Raw genomic sequence first — 14,845 nt, 5'->3', positions numbered from 1 at the left:
TACATTGTAAATGTGTGTAAGAAACTTTTTGTGGGGGAAAAAATTTCTTGTTTAAAATCTCCTAATTTACAACAGCAAAAAAATTTTTTAATTGATTTAACAATTTATGAAAATTATGCCCTACTTAAAATTAACTGGCAAATCATTATTTCACTAATTTTTATATATTTTAGTGTTTTGAACTCGGAAATCTTATGCTAGTTATAAATCAGACAGGCTTTTTTGAAAGTAAAAGTTTTGGGCATCTTTCTTTGAAGGAAAAATAATATAGACGGCATATGTTTTTCAACATTTAGCACCATTCTTTAAGTTTTGTAATAAAATACAACTACTATCAAGCTTTGTCTTAATTTGTAAGAAATAAATTTTCTAAAAAAGGAGGGTGGAGGGGGATTAGTTTTCCCACAGTTTCAAAATTTCATTAAATTTTGCATCTTTAATTAAAGATTTCTAAACTCTTCACCAAAACGAGGTTTTTGCTCTTATTGACTTCACCAAAGCCGGCTTTGACTGTATGGTATAGCAAAGTTGTAAAATTTATTTACTAGACAAAAATATACTTTTTCTGTATAGGGTAACATCCCCAGTAATTGGTATGTCACCAGTGATTGGCACTTCTAACAAAAATGTCCTTAAAATAAGACTCGTATCCAATCTTTGAAAAGTAGAAGGCTATGTACCAACTGAATGTACATTTACTTTAAATATTATAACCTCAATTCATGTCATTAAATTGTAGCAGTGCATAGGAAAGAAAAACAATTGTGGCTTGTGTCAAATCAGCCATTTTTGTTGCAAAAGCTGCTTCTCTGGCTTAAGGGAAGCATGCGCATCAATCCATTAAAATTCGACTTAAAATATATTTTAAAATTTCGTTGTCAAAAGTTTTGTTTGGTTGAAAGGTGTTACTTTGAGTGGGTAGAAATATATTTTTGTCCCTTTTTGGATTTTTTCAGTAATTGACACATGTGCCTATAAACACAAATGTGTTGTGCAACATGTCACTAGTTTGATTTCTGATACTTTTGCTGCAACTATATGGGTTCTACTACTGATTTGAATCCTACAGAATATACTGTTAAATTTTTAAGAGCAACAATAAAAAACAAATGTGTTTGGCTATCAGTCAGATGTTGCGACTGTAGAGACTTGGTTCATTTTTATATGGTCCCTTAAAATCATCAGATCAATGTTCCTTTTTGTGTGGACACAGCTATAATTCGTAAAATCGAAACTGCATACAGTCTAAAGAAACAACAATATTCTCCATCTTTTTTTCCATGCAAAACTCTAAACTTTTTTTTTATCTCTCTAATATACTTTTAAAACGTCAAGATGTGGGATTTAACATTATTTTTATGTAAAATTACCTACTTTAAATCAACATTAATTATGTTTCTTATGATGATATTATTTGTATGTAATTTAAAAGTGGAAAAAATTGATTTTCCAGAATTATTAACATGTGCCAATTACTGGATCACAAGGTGTCATACACTGGGGTATCAGGTGCCAATGACTGGTGATTTTGGTAACTTTATGTATATATATATATATATATATATATATATATATATATATATATATATATATATATATATATATATATATATATATATATATATAAATATCAATTCAAATATTTTTGATTTTAGTGAACCAAATAGATGCACAGATGTGCACTCTTTGATACAAAAATATTTCCAAGTGAATATTATTTTTCTAATTAATGAAAACAGGGGTAAGTTTAAGGACAAACTCTTAAAGTGCCAATTACTGGGGTTGTTACCCTATAAGGAAAATATTTATTTTAGCTAATGAAAAATTTGTGTTGCATGAAAAGAAATTTAACATACTTGTTTTTGTCAGTTTGCAGTTATCTAAAGAAGATATCGGCATGTTCCGAGCCGTAGAATCTGTTGAAATTGATTCTGTTAGCTATCCACACATTTGCAAATGGAAACAGGCAGTCCAAAAGCACTTGCAGTAAGTCCTTTCACTGTAACTTCCTTGAAGTTTATATCCGTTTCTGTACTCTTTCAGATCATAGAATAAATGTATTTCTTTGCATTACAGTCGACTCCCGCTACAACGAGATTCGACTTATGCGAAATGGTTATAACGTGAATTTTTCACGAGTATTGAATTTTAGAGTTAACGCGAATTTTTCGCCCACAACACGTTGACAGCAAAAGTTCCCTTACCAAACTAGTCTAGTGCATCAAATAACCACTCAGTATCTTTTATTTATTTTTTTGTTTCTAAATATAAAAGTTGATGAAATATAATGGCACCTTAGTGTTACCTTCATTTAAATTTAGCGAATATGGGAAGAAAAAGAAAGTTTTTGATTAAAAAAAGAAAAAAAAAAGCTAAGATTCTCGAGATGATTGAACAACTGCAAAACGTCGACGGTATAGCGCGACAATAAGTATGAGTGAATCTTCCATACATACAATTAAAAGTCAAAACAAAAAGATATCCGTAAAAGTTCTGAACTTAGTTTCAATATTGAAGCCTGCAGAGAAATCTAGCAATAAATATTATGAAAATGGAAGCTGCTCTTATATTGTGGAATAATAAAGAGATCAGGAAGAGGAGATGTTGCCGCAAATTGAAACGTTATAAAGGCGAAGCAAACGTTTTTAAAAATGTATTAGATAAGAATAACGATCTGATCATGGAGCATAAATCATCACTATCTTCATTTTTTAACCGTTGAATATAATTACTGTATCTACTGTACTATTATAGTGCATCATTTAAATTTTACTACATGCTGTGCATACCGTGTTTTTTTATTTTATGTCTTTCATTCCCATTGGTCAATCATTTTGTTCATCTTAAAGTATTTCACTTTGAATAAGTTTTTTATTTTTTAAATACAGTAAATGTTTAGTTATTTATGCAAGAAACTGTAGTGTATGGTTAAGGAATGCTTTAGAGCAGTTTAAGGGGTGTTTATAAGTGTCTTAAAGTGTTTGGTGTGCTTAAAAAAAAATTGTATGCATATATTTTTCCACAATGCGAAATTTCGACTTACGCGAGAAGTCTTGGAATGCATCCCTCGCGTAAGTCGGGACTCGACTGTACTTCAATATAATTTGTTAATTTCCCTCTACGGTATTAGGAAACCGTTTTTGTTCACAGCTTTCAGGAAGTTCTTCATTATTACCAGCAGAAAGACTGTGGGTGGGGGCAGAAATGGGGGATCTCTGCTAGAAACTCATTTTGGGCTTTTCTCTTCCCAGAATCTGAATTTCTTGAAGTCCATTTGTGTTTTATGTTGAGAGATTTTCTATAACAACCTGGGATCTCAAGTTTGGGAACGGTCAGTCCCCCATGGGAGACGCTTCTATCTCCCGAGAATGAAAGAGCATTACAGGGTTCGCACGGGGGTCATGGAAATCCTGGAAAGTCACAGGGAAAAAATAAACAAATTTCAGACCTGGAAAAGTCATGGAAAATGAATATTTTCATTAAAAGTCATGGAAATTTATTTAAGTCATGAAAAAATGTATTGAGTAGTAAGAAAGTAACAATATCTAAAAGAGCACTAGAAATATTGAGTGGTTTAGGCCTCCATCCATGTCCTACACACACACGCATACATACACAACTACACATACACACACATACACCTACACACAACTACACACACATTCATGCCTGCACACAGACACAAACACATATGCCTACACACTCATACACATTCCTCCCCCTTCCACACACACATTCATACACACAACTGCCCACACACTTATGCCAGCACACAGACACAAACACATGCCTACACACACATACACACACAAATACATACACAAACACATGCATACATACAGGCACCTACACATACACACAACTACCCACACATTCATGACTACACACAGACACAAACACATATGCCTACACACACATACACATACCCCCCACACACACATACACTCATACACACAACTACCCACACACTTATGCCAGCACACAGACACAAGCACACATGCCTACACACACATACACATACCCCCACATACACACACACATTCATATACACAACTACTCACACACTTATGCCTGCACACAGACACAAACACATTTGCCTACACACACATACACATACCACTATACACATACCCCTACACACAACACACATACCCCCACACACAAACACACACGCCTACATATACACACTCGTGATTGCGAAAAACATAATTTGAATTCAAGATGTATAAATTCAAATTAATTTTTCTTCTTTTTTTTCTAATGTGATTTTACTGCTCGGATATCACTAATTTGAATTCACCATTATTTTCTGCACTTTTTATATTTTATATTATGTAGTGGTGGACTTGCATATTCTTGATTTTGCCACGCCCCCTCAATAAGTGTAATTCAATTGCACCCGAGTTCGTTTCAACTACTTGTAAGAAATTCATTATTTAATTTTCCAAAGTAAATCTTAGTATGTTGATGGCTTTAGAAAGTGAAGATTTTAGTCAGGCAATAGAACATAGAAATAGGGGAATACTAATACTCTAAAACAGTGGTGCCCAACATACAGCTCGTAAAACTGATCCCTTGTGGCCAGCTGAAATATCTGATTTAGATAACTGAAAAACGTGGCTTTACTTTGATGAACAAATATAGTATATTGTTCAGTTATATTGGTGAGTAGATGCACTATTGACACCAAAGGGCAATCTTTTTATGAAGTAAATTTATTATTGGTAACTTAGTAATTCAATGTTTGTCCCATTCATTGCTATTTTGCCCTATTTATTAAATATTTTGTTAGACATTTAAACATCAGTGTATTGCATTTTTACTTGACTTGAATTGATACGATGAAGACAAATAAGAATAATTTATTAGTTTCTGCAGTGCACTGATATTTTTTCAGTCACAAGTAAGTGCCCTCCAATGAGGTAGTGGCACTCACATAAAAGTTGTTGGAAAGCCCATTTCCGAAAAATTGGCATGTTTGGCATTTAATAGTACTATTCTCTTCGTGTAACAAGGTCATGAAAATTTTTATGAAGTCATGAAAAAGTCATGGAAATTTTTTTATCCAAATTGAGTATGAACCCTGGCATTAGTAAGCAAGGGCGCCCATATAGGGGGCAAGGGGGGGGGCTCAAGCCCCCCCCCTAGAAATTAGATCTTCCTTGCTTTTAGTACTTTTTTCTTTGCAACAATGTAAAATCATTTCTTCTCCAGCCGTTGATGAATTATTTATCAAAAATGTGAAACTTTAATAACTCTAATCTGTAATAAAATCGGTGTCTATGGGAAAAATATCCTGCTAAACCATGAGGAAAATATCTGAGCCCCCCCCCCTTAAAATTGTGCATATGGGTGCCCTTGTTAGTAAGGCTTCACTACTGCAGCTGGCTTTGTATCTTGAAAACAAGACCTAATCACACATATATATATATTTGACATATATATTTAAATATTAATATAATAAATATTTTAGAAATATTTTAGAGCAGGATGCATTTTTGGTGTTGAGTAGTGTTATAGTTAAATTTTTGAGCACCCAGAAATCATATGTGTTTATAAAAAAATTGTCAGTAATGACCGTATTTGACAATGTCAGTTTTCAACAGGTTTTTGAGTTTTAGATTAGTTTTTAATGTCAAAAACCTAACAATCTCACTAATTCAAAGGTTTAAATTCCAATGCAACATTTTATTTTTATTATGTTATAATTTTTTTTTTGAATCATGACAGCTAAAATTTTAGTTGATCGTTTACCGATTGAAATTTGTTGATTTATTATTTATTATAAAAACTAACATACCTAATTTCAATGATTGTTATGTTGAACTTTTGCAATGAATTGCAGGAAAACAAGGAATACTTCTAATGCTTTTTTTTGTATTGCGATTCCTTTTTATTGAAATGTTCAGCTACGGCAATAACTGCTCTCGGTTGGCAAAATTGAAAAGATTTTTTGCCGAGTTATGTACTATCATATAAATTTTTTCCTTATTCTGTTCTTCATTTTCAATCTACCTATAGTACATGGTACGTACTCTTCTGAAATAGCCATGTGCCTACTCCTGATGGTTGCACTGTAATTTTAAGGCTGCAGTGGACACTAAAAAAAGCTGAAAATTGAGCAAAAAATTGAAATATTTTTTTTAGCTTTTTTTATACTATATCAGCTACAACAAGATTTTTTCATTCCATGCATTATTTAAGGGGTCACAAGTACCTTTCAAACATTTTTCTTTAATTTAAATACATTTTATATTTCTTTGAAACCATAACATGCATACTTATTTCGTAATCAATTTACGTATTTTCGTAATCATTTACAGTAGAAGACCGTTATAACGCACACCTTGGGACCACAGCTTTTGCGTTATACAGGTTTTTGCGTTATATGGGTCATTTCACACATTTTGAGACTAATATTCAGAATATATATCTATATATTAGCACTTCAGAATGAGTTTTATCTGCAATGAATGAGTACTAAAACACCAAAATTACAATGAGTTGTTCTCAACTAAATATGTTTCACAATCAAAATCCTGCACTTCTGCTAACTTCGTGGTTTGCATAACGGCTGCATTTTCAAGAGCCATCTGGCATTTTCTGTTTACTATGAGTCCTAATTTTCAATTTAAAAGCTTTGAAATAAGATGGAAAGATAAAAAATCTTTCAAAATTTAATTTGCCTAACCATTTTTATGTTTTTGAAGCAAAACAGAGGGATTTTTTTAAACTTCAAAACCTGTTGTTTACTTATGAAAAGTAGTGGGGTTTACAGAGAATTGCGTTATACAGGTCGGCGTTATATAACGGTCTTCTACTGTATTTTCAAAATTAAAAAATCTTGCCTACATTTTTTTTAAATTAAAAAAATAGAGAACATTTTCAATTTTTTATAATTTCTAAGGCTTTTTTATTTTTGCACTAATTTAAAAAAAAATTTTTTGCTAAACGAGCAATATAATCATCTCTAAAAATCTGTGCATTCATTTGCTTATGAGTTTATTAGAAAGTTTTCTGTGATTAATTATGTAAAAAATCAAAGTTTTTTTTTTTTAATTTGGTTTTCAAAGGTTTAAAATTTTCTCCAAACATTCGAGTAATTTGTAAAATGCTTATCCAATGCACAGTTTTGTCAAAGATGTTATCCCAATTGCAAAAAGTATTACTTTAAAGCTGTATCTTTAATAGAAAAAAATCCTTAGGGATTCTAATGACAAGAAAACACAAAAAAAAAACATCATCGAGAAAAAGCAATTTAAAGTTTTTCTTTTGCATAAGAACACATAGCGAGCATGATCTAAAACCACTCATAACTTTTTAAATATTTGAACTTAAGCAATGAAACTTTTCCCCTGTGTTCAGAATAGTTTTTTGTTTCGAAATGTGTGATAAAAATTTTTTTTTGATAGTTTCATCATTTTTGAGATACTGTAACGCCCTTAATGAATTATGGGTTGGTTTTGTTTTGCGCATACATGATCACATGACCCTTAGTTTACATTTTGCAGCTCATATACACTGCTGTCATTATTTACATAAAATGTTCCATGCACCACAATATTTATCACATCATAATGAAACTTTGGAAACATATTCGGATAATATCTAGCTATAGTTGTACTCATGAATTCCAGCAATAACGGTTTTGTAAAATTAGAAATTCAACGCTTTTGTTGTTTAAATCACCAATTTGCTGAAAATTTCACATAAATTCTCCTTTTCAGTCATTTTTTTTTATAAACTGTCTCATAAAACATTACATGTAATGCGTACATTAATGTAATTGTGCCTAGTGATTGAAAAACGAGTAGAAATTCAAAGTTTGAAGAAAAAAAAACGGGGGCACAAGGAGCAATTTAAAACTTGTGAATTTTTTGTCTTAATTTTAAATTTCTGGAAAAGTTTTTTTTTTTTTGCACCAAATTTTTTTATTGTTTTTAATGTAATAAATATACAAGCACACGAAGTTTTAGGCATCTTCATCAATTATTAAGGGCAAGGGCGCCCATATCCAGAATAGTAATGTGTTAGGAGGGTATTTTCTCCATGGAAACCAATTTCAGGATAGATTAGAGTTATTAAAATATTTCAGGGTGGCGGGAGATCAGGGAAAAGTTATTAAAGACTTTATTAATCAGGGAAATATCAGGGAATTTTGAAAAAATAACAAAAAATCAGAGAAAGTTGATTTTTATGAAGAAAAAAAAAATTCTTTTTTGCTTTACAAAATTAAGTACTCTAATTCCTTACGCATTTTCCACTAATTATCTGCTCAGAAAAAAAGTAAAATTAATGAGGTGCGATTATACACTGCCGCATATTTGTGCATCTTTTTTTTCAACGTCCAAGTATTGAATCTTACTTATTAACCACAGGATGAACTTCCTAAGATTGCTTCTGTGTCTGTTAGGTTGTTTATTTTACCTAGTTTGAAATTTCCTTTTACGCTTTCCATGTTACTTGAAATAAACAACCATACAGGCAAAGAGGAAGCCTTCATTGATACCTTAGCTCCTTTGCCTTTATTCCATTGTCTCGAAGTAATTAGCGTACTGTAATCACGATTTCAAGAAGAAATCTTTGGTTTTTGAATTAATACTATGAAAGCTTAAAAGTTATTACTTCTTTGCGTTTTCAATTTAATTGCCAAAATTGAACTTTCAATAAAATAAACTTTGTTTTTTGCCGTTATACTATTTGTTGTCACCGCAGATTATAAAGGTGTTCTTTTCTTCAGACTTAAGTGATTCTTTAATTTTTTAACCAAGTTGTATTCTTCTTTTATATATTTTGAAATTAACTAATTGCTTTTTTTTCTTGCATTTCAAAGTTGTAAATTTGTTACAAAAGCAATCAAGATTTTTTCGTGACATACTGAAATCATTTGAAATAGAGTTAACTTGTGTACTTAAGGAAATATCTTTATTTTTTTTATTGTTAAAATACTTTATTCACTCATTAAAACCTATGTTCTTGATTAGAGAAAAGCTCCCTATGAATGGATGTCAAATGGTTTCATCTGTTTTGCATAAATATGTCAATTAGTTATACAAGAATAACTACATTACTTCTATTCTTTCACTATTACTTGTTATTCTTGCAACAATTATTATACTGTTTGAAAACTTAGTTCAAAATAATTTCGATTACTTTTTAGTTCTATCATAAATACACATATGTTTTCAAGAGTAATTTTAATAGTTTCTTAAAATTCTTATGCTAAGTGGTTTCTGGAAGTAAAGTATTTTTTTAAAAATTTTCTATAATCTTTCCATATAGAAAAATTTAACAAAGAAAGGAAACCATTATCATTGGTAACGTAAATCCGGGAAATTTGGTGAACTTAATCAGGGAAATCAGGGAACTTTTTTTCACAGTTCCTGTGCCACCCTGTAAAACATTTTTAATAACTTGTTCATTAATGGCTGGAGAATAAATGTTTTTACATTTTTGTAAAGAAAAAGTACCAAAAGCAAGGAAGTTCTAATTTCAAAGAGGGGGCTCAACCCCCCCCCCCCTTGTTCTCCTATATGGGCGCCCTCGCTTAAGGGGGAGGGGGAATGTGTCCACTGTAGTCCTGATTTTGTTTACAAAATGAAACAACATTTTGCTTTATTTCATTTTGAATCAGTTATCTGAACTAGCTGTTCTAGAAATATATTTACATGTTTTTTTTTCCTTCCTTTCTTGGTTACAGTACATCTCAACTCCCATTCCTTGGTACATAATCCTCTCCCATAACTTATTCATATTACCATAGACTAGTAATAAGAGTAGACCGAGCTATGGCAACCCTGCTGCTCATAAACCAAAACCATGTGACTGGTGGATATCCCAGCAACAGCGGGCGTTGATCGTAGCAGATGATCAACGCCCGCGAGAAATAAAATAAATAGAATTGATGGAACACGGAAGAATGATCTTTTATGGAGTCCGATTTGTAAATTTGTTATTCTAAGTTGTAAATATTTTGTTAATAGAGTGAGTTTTTCGTTTAGATAGTACTGTGCATTTTCTTTAGCCAATTTCAATAACTCTCTAAGCAATGAAAGATGCAAACGCCCAAAAAGAATCGGCAAACGGTAAGATTTTTACCTAGAATTTCAATTTAAGATACCGATTAGTACATTTTTGCGTTAACGCAAAACGTTTACGCATTACGTTCACGCCAACGCTGACGTAGCAGTTCCAAATGCAATAAAAGTTACTGATAACTGTGATCAAAAACTAATGCCAAAATAATGTATAACTAAAAGAAAAACAGTTCAATCTCTGCACCTGGGAAAAAATTCTAATGAAAAGATATTACGTCTTAAAATACATGTCGAGTGCCAAACTATAGATAATGTTGCCATCTAGCAACCGTCCCGCCAAAGCTTTCGCCAAGCCTCCCACCAGTCACATGGTGTATCCATGAACCCATTTTTTCATCAGCAAGTCTGGGAAAGCTCGGTCTACTCTTATTATTAGTCTATGCATATTACAGAATGTGCTTTTTTTTCCAGATCGTGTCCTGTAAAGAAAATCATTTCGAGTGACAGTCCAATTTCATCTTTCATTGTTGGCGACAGATTGAGGAGCATCAGGAGGCCTTTGTTTTGAGCGCATCGAAACCGAAATATTTGCTGTGATACGACTGGACACAGGAAGCGTCCATGACAAATTGTAATCTTGTATTATGTGCAGTTTTTATGTGAACAGAGTTCTGATTTCCTTTATTACGAAATGTCGTTTTTCTTTTTTTCTGTACATAAAATGAAGAAAATAGCTTTTAAGATTATCGAAGACATGTATCATAAGTATCCTTACTTTATGAAACAAACTGTATAAAAACTGTATTTTTGCAATAAATGTAATTATCCAAGTATTTTGATGAAATGAATTTGTCTACTCTTTTTCTAACTTTTTATGCTCTATTATTGATTACGCTGTACAGAAAAAGTTTTCTTCTGCATTAATTTCGTGTATTGGAAAAAAATCTTTCAAAGGAAAAAATTAGAAATATCTTTTTGAATTTGTTAAATTTTAATAGTCAAAGTAAATTCTGAAGGATGATTTCAGATCATCATTTTGCATTTTAATAGTCCAATCCCATAGGCTCTTTTCTTCATGATACTCATAAGCCCCCCCCCCTCTTTTTTATAGGAAAGCTTTATGTAATGAACAGAAACGCTACTTTTCCGTGGAAATGCGAATTCATCATTCCTGAGATTGATGCAGATTTGCATTAATATTTTCATAGGGAGGGGGGGGGGGGCGCATTTTTTTTCTGAGTAATTTGCAATATGAATCTTTAATATTTTTTAATGTGTATCAAAAATATCGGTTGGTGATCATTGGGTTTGTGGGCTATTTCTGCAAATGTGGTTGCACATGTTAAAGGAAACTTTAAAAGAATTTAACACTGCTTTTTCATTTCAAAAAATATTCAGTATTCAGGCATAATAAATTTAAGAAAAAAAACTATTTAAACAAAAGTTTAATTGTATTTATGGCTGTAAGTCCATTACCATCTGAAGTTTCTAAAATACTGGGGAAAAAAATTAATTGTATTTGAAAAAATATATAAAAAATATATCATTTGAGCTCCCTGTTTGAAAGTATATTAATTACTCTCAAATGTTAATTTTTAACGTTTTATTTCTTACCTGTAAAGTTCAGCTTTTTTCTTCATCAAGCTGTAGCATGACTGAATGAAAGGAAAAAAAAGTGCAAACAGAAAGGGAGATGAAACACCTACAAACAGTAACCTTTTAAGAGATTGTTTATTTTCCACAAAGCTTTACACATTTATGATTACATTCAAAAGGTTCTTGAATAGAAACAACAAAATCTGATATTGAGTGATCGTGAGATTAAATATAATATTAACTCAATTTCTTTTGTCTAAAAAATAATGTAATAAGTAAAATTGATGTCGAAATGAGTCCAACAAAGGGTTTACAGATCTTCTCGGGGGGAAAAAAAGTATGCAACAAAAAACACACAACAACTGATAAACAAAGAATTATATTTAAAAGGAAATATCACGCAAATAGTTATTGGAATAATTCATGAGATTGGAATCGATAGTTGTGAGGTCTATATGTGTTATCAAATTATAAACACCGTTCCATTAGCTATATAAAATTCCTATGTATGTTTCTGTGGTCAGATGGCAAAATGTTGTTTTTTTTTCCTTTCACAATTAAATTCACACTTTCTGAAGTTGCAGATGATTAGAAAGCTTAATATAATCATCTGTGAATCTTTCTTTTTATAAGTACAGGGCCATTCAAAATGAGGAGGATCAGATTTCAAATATTTATTTCCTCCAAATTAAGAAAGATAGAAACACAAATCCTACGTTCTTGGAAAGAGAAAATTTTCAACTTTTTTTTTAACAAGGAGGTCGTTAAACTGATGGCGAAAAGCATGTTGAACTCCAATAGTGGACTACAGTTTTTCTAATTGCAGCACAGGAAATGTTTTTCCTGTAGTTTCGCCACTTTCAGTACTGAAGCCAAGCAACAGCCCCACTGCAGCTGTGATTGGAATTTCATACTTGCCAACTCTTCTGTTTTTAACGGGAGACTCCCGTTTTTTGCTTCCATCTCCCGATTTTTACCATTTTCTCCCGTTTTTGCAATTTTTTCAGTCATAAAAAGTTTGTTTCTTCTCAATAGATGGCGCCCTTTTCTTGTCATCCACCAAGGTCATGGAAAAAGAATTTTTCCAACTAATGACTCATTTAGTAAAAACTTATTTTTGCAAGCTTTCCATATTGCATGTTCAACAAAACGTGTTTTGCCAAAAATTGCAGCAGATTTCAATCCCTTTGCATCTTGAAAATGTTTCAATTATTTTGAAAGTTTGAAGTTATTTTAACATGTGCTACCCATCACCTACTAATTTTATATTTTATTTTCATAAAATATTGATTTTTTCTTCTTTTGGATAATAGTAATTAAATTTTTGTGGCGACTTTTTTGGTACAGACTATGCAATGTACGAAACTTGAAGCAAATTCACTCATTATTTGGTTTTTCCTTTGCAGTATTTTTTTTTTCTTGCTGCTACCAATTAGCTTAGATCTGCAAAAAATCCCCATTTCACTTTAAATTTAGTATTCATGTTATTTAAAAGCATAATTTAATAATTTTGTTGTGAAATATGTCGCTGGTGAATCACCTATATATCTCACCTATATATCTCTTCAAAGGTTGGCAAGTATTGAATTTCTATCTGACTTGTTCAAATTTTTAAACTTTTGTCAGTCAACAAACACTGGTATAATGGTTGAATCTTTCATTTTAAAGGAATAAATGTTAGATAAATCTGATAAGAAAACGTTGAATTTTAAATATTGCAGCCATTTGCCATGCGAAAAGACTTGTGATATTTTACCATCCGACCGAGAATTGATTAAAAAATTGCATTACAGTTGCATGCATGGTACAGAGCTAACTAGGACAAATTTTCACTTAATTACGATAATGTGTTGAACGGTTAAATAGCAGAATGTTTTGAAGAACTGAAAAAATCCAAAATAGTTAATACAAACATATGAACTGGGTCATGGAAATTTCCCCAGTTGTAAGACTTTCAACAAACATTGCATAAAATATATATAAAACAAAACACAATGCACAATAAAACTCTCGCTATTATCCGAGCCATCAAAAACTAACCTGCACGTTAAGTAAATCCTTAATAAGAGTTAACAGATCTTAGTTTTAATTCCTTGACTTCATGTTTTTAAAGTTTTTCCAGCATAAATAATGGGTGCTGCAATAAAATTCTGCCTTTAGTCTTTCATTCTTGAACTTAAAAAGCTTACGATGAAATAAAATTAGTGATTAAATTTATCTAACTGCAAACAATACAGTCTGTTTTGTAATAAACTGTACAGAGCGTAATAAATCAAGCACATGAAATTTTAAATAAAATATTTTATGTTTTACATTATAAAGCACATCATCTCGATTTAAAATACAGTACAACCTTGATATCTCGAATCTCTCAGGATGGGAAAAAATTTTGAGATATCGAGTTTTCGAGTTAACAAGGTTTTTAAAAAAAAAAAACTACTAACTCTCACATTTACACACACGTACGCTATATGCATTTATATATGTACTACTGGACCATATCGAATTACGATCAACAAAGTAGTCTTCAATATTTCACTAGATTTGAAATTTTCTAATCGTCCAAAGTGCACAGGATGAGATTCTGAAATGTACAAAAATTTCAACTTGGTTTTTTTCACCTAAAAGTTTAAAAATTCAAATTTTGTCTTTAATCAGTTAACCTCATATTCAAAAAGTTCTCAGCAGCCATTTTGTAGGAGTTAAAAAAGCTGAATGAAGAAAACGAGGAACGCATTTTCCGTTTTCGCTCGAAAACTGACGGACGAAAAATCGAACCCCTTTCCTCAAAGTGGACAACATGCTCGAGAGAAATGCACAAAGATTCTAAATTCTGGGGAAAACACTGCACCCCCTTCATGCCAACACTCCCCTATTATCTTGCCCCAATCCCCTATTCTCAAAATTTCCAAGAAAAGGGATGAAAAACGTTAAACAATTGTCCCTGGAAATGGTTTTACTACAAGCAAAACGACAATTGAAACTTGCTTCTGTGCAAAAAATTTCGACATATCAAGGGTTTCGAAAAATAAATTTCGAGATAACTATGGAAAATACATGGGGGGTTTTATAGAAAATGCTGGGGAAAATTTTTGTTTCGAGACATCAAGGGTTTCGAGATAAGGAGGTTTGAGATATCAAGGTTTGACTGTAGTATAAAGGATAACGATAGACTAGATGTGTACTTTGAAATAAAATCTCAAAACATATCC

The 14,845-nt window shown here is 31.6% G+C and overlaps 1 protein-coding gene across 1 annotated transcript in view; it reads left to right on the top strand.

Annotated features, from left to right (window-relative positions):
- Positions 1 to 10,605, top strand: part of LOC129233033 (ankyrin repeat and LEM domain-containing protein 2-like) — a 56,067-nt gene extending 45,462 nt beyond the window's left edge. Inside the window, exons 12-13 of the mRNA XM_054867114.1 lie at positions 1,870 to 1,986; positions 10,509 to 10,605. Coding sequence (XP_054723089.1) covers positions 1,870 to 1,986; positions 10,509 to 10,605 — 214 coding nt within the window. The remainder of the gene's footprint in view (positions 1 to 1,869; positions 1,987 to 10,508) is intronic.
- The last annotated feature ends 4,240 nt before the right edge of the window (positions 10,606 to 14,845 follow it).

This window comes from Uloborus diversus, unplaced genomic scaffold (assembly GCF_026930045.1).
Source record: "Uloborus diversus isolate 005 unplaced genomic scaffold, Udiv.v.3.1 scaffold_15, whole genome shotgun sequence".
Classification (NCBI taxonomy): domain Eukaryota; kingdom Metazoa; phylum Arthropoda; class Arachnida; order Araneae; family Uloboridae; genus Uloborus; species Uloborus diversus.
The sequence above is the reverse complement of the archived record's forward strand: the minus strand, read 5'-3'. Positions and strand labels throughout refer to the sequence as shown.